The sequence below is a fragment of the Morone saxatilis genome, unplaced genomic scaffold (genome assembly GCF_004916995.1).
Source record: "Morone saxatilis isolate NCDOM2014 unplaced genomic scaffold, NCSU_SB_2.0 Contig0, whole genome shotgun sequence".
Taxonomy (NCBI): Eukaryota; Metazoa; Chordata; class Actinopteri; family Moronidae; genus Morone; species Morone saxatilis.
Genome location: NW_023339650.1, coordinates 20,730,167 through 20,732,110, shown reverse-complemented (window position 1 = coordinate 20,732,110; position 1,944 = coordinate 20,730,167). Strand labels below are relative to the sequence as shown.

Below are 1,944 nucleotides of genomic sequence, written 5' to 3'. Positions count from 1 at the left end.
ACCTTTTAAATGCTGATCACAGACTACAAGACTGATGGTTTTGTTGTTAAATTGTGTTAAAGTTGAGTTGAAGGTCTTTGTGGATGAAGTCATTTGTACTTTACAGGACGTAAAGTGGATTTTTGTCGTCGCCCAAAATGGAATTTCACACCCTAACGTGAGACCAAACAGATCCACAGAGCTAAAGAGGTGTAAGGGGAGAGGAGGAGAAATACATGTTCAAATCAAGTCAAACACCATCTGCTGGTGGAAAAAAATACAGCATGCTTCTTTATTTTGTGCCTCTCTCTCTCTCTTCTCTGGCTTAATCATCGTTTATTACTTTCCGCTTTTTCTTTCTTGTTTTTAAACTTCTTGTTGCTGATTTTCCTCCTCTCTCTCTCCGGGATTCAATTACTCATCCGTTGCCGTCTGGGAGTCTCTCCACCCAAAATAGAAACCAAATAAGGGAGGCTGTTTTATTTTGGCTTTGTGTCTTATCTGGTGATTTATGTGTTTTCCACTCTTCCTTCTACTTTCTCTCTCTCTCTCTCTGTGTGTTTCCAGTGCGTGACCGGGTCAGGACAAAGATGGAGAGAGACATCCTGGTGGAGGTCAACCATCCCTTCATCGTCAAACTGCACTACGGTGAGTCAGCCAATAACAGACCTCCGTGATGAGTCACCAGCGCCGCACCAGCCAATCAGAACTTGCTGCTTCTCTTTTAGCCGAGCGGCAGAGCTCAACGTTTCAGATCACATCTCAACTCCTTCTCTGCTTCCTCCCTCAGCGTTTCAGACGGAGGGGAAGCTCTACCTGATCCTGGACTTCCTCAGAGGAGGAGATCTATTCACTCGTCTCTCTAAGGAGGTAACACCTCTTCATCAGTGGTTTCACTCCAGTTGTGCTTGAATAACACAGTTCCCAAGACAGTCTGAAAGATCTCAATGTCTGAGAGGCAAACTGGAGAATATAAAACTGGAAACTAAATCTAATTAATAATAAATACGATATTAATCAGGAATTTATTCTCTAATGAGAAGATGTTCTGATGTGGCACAGCTCTTCTTCAGTAAACATCTACAAACAGGGAAGATTTAAAGTTGCTCCAGATATGTGGAGTATAAAAACTGCACTCTGGGGGACAGTAAGCAGACCTGATCACTGTAAACATCTGAGGAACTGGACCGATGTGGTCTCTCCTGGTCTCAGTGAATGCACAGACATACAGAGGAAAAGATGCAGATGCAGTGAAGTAACACAGCACAGACACAGAACAACAAACTAACTGGAGAAAGCAAAGAAAGATTGTTAGCTGAGGGAGTTTTTAATTATCTCAAAATCACATTTGACTGGATGCATTTGAGTCATGAAAACATTTGTAAGTAAGTTATTTATGACAAAAACTATGACAAACTAAAAACTAGACTGAAATGACTAAATCTTAAATCAATGTTTTGAGTATAAATACTTTTATTTTTTTGGTGCATACCAAACGATAACACAATTATCACATGTAAAATACATTTATTTTTATCTTGCTTATTATCAAAGAGGTTTAGCAGCATGCTGCAGGATTTCTTTGCTTTGCATTCAAGGATGCCAGAGCACAGTGACGTTATTGTCCCACCATCGTGACTAACAAGTAAATGAATGTAGTGTAGAAGTAATAAAGGTTCCTCAAACGACTCTCAGTAGCAGAGTTTGTCTCAAACCACAGCAGATGTTATTACATATTTCAGCTTTAAAGCTTTCTCTGAAAAATTAGATGTGGATTTTCTTTTAATGGAAATATTAATGAGCTGTGAAAACTGCGTGTGTGTGTGTTGTAGGTAATGTTCACAGAGGAGGATGTGAAGTTTTACTTGGCGGAGCTCGCGTTGGCCCTCGATCACCTTCACAGCCTGGGCATCATTTACAGAGACCTCAAGCCAGAGAAGTATGCACGCACGCACGCACACACAC

General features: G+C 40.8%; 1 protein-coding gene across 1 annotated transcript in view; it reads left to right on the top strand.

The window, feature by feature from the left end:
- Positions 1-1,944, top strand: part of LOC118335040 (ribosomal protein S6 kinase alpha-3-like) — a gene marked incomplete at its 5' end in the record, with an annotated part of 15,311 nt that overhangs the window by 1,561 nt on the left and 11,806 nt on the right. Inside the window, 3 exon segments of the mRNA XM_035671253.1 lie at positions 547-627; positions 770-849; positions 1,812-1,918. Coding sequence (XP_035527146.1) covers positions 547-627; positions 770-849; positions 1,812-1,918 — 268 coding nt within the window.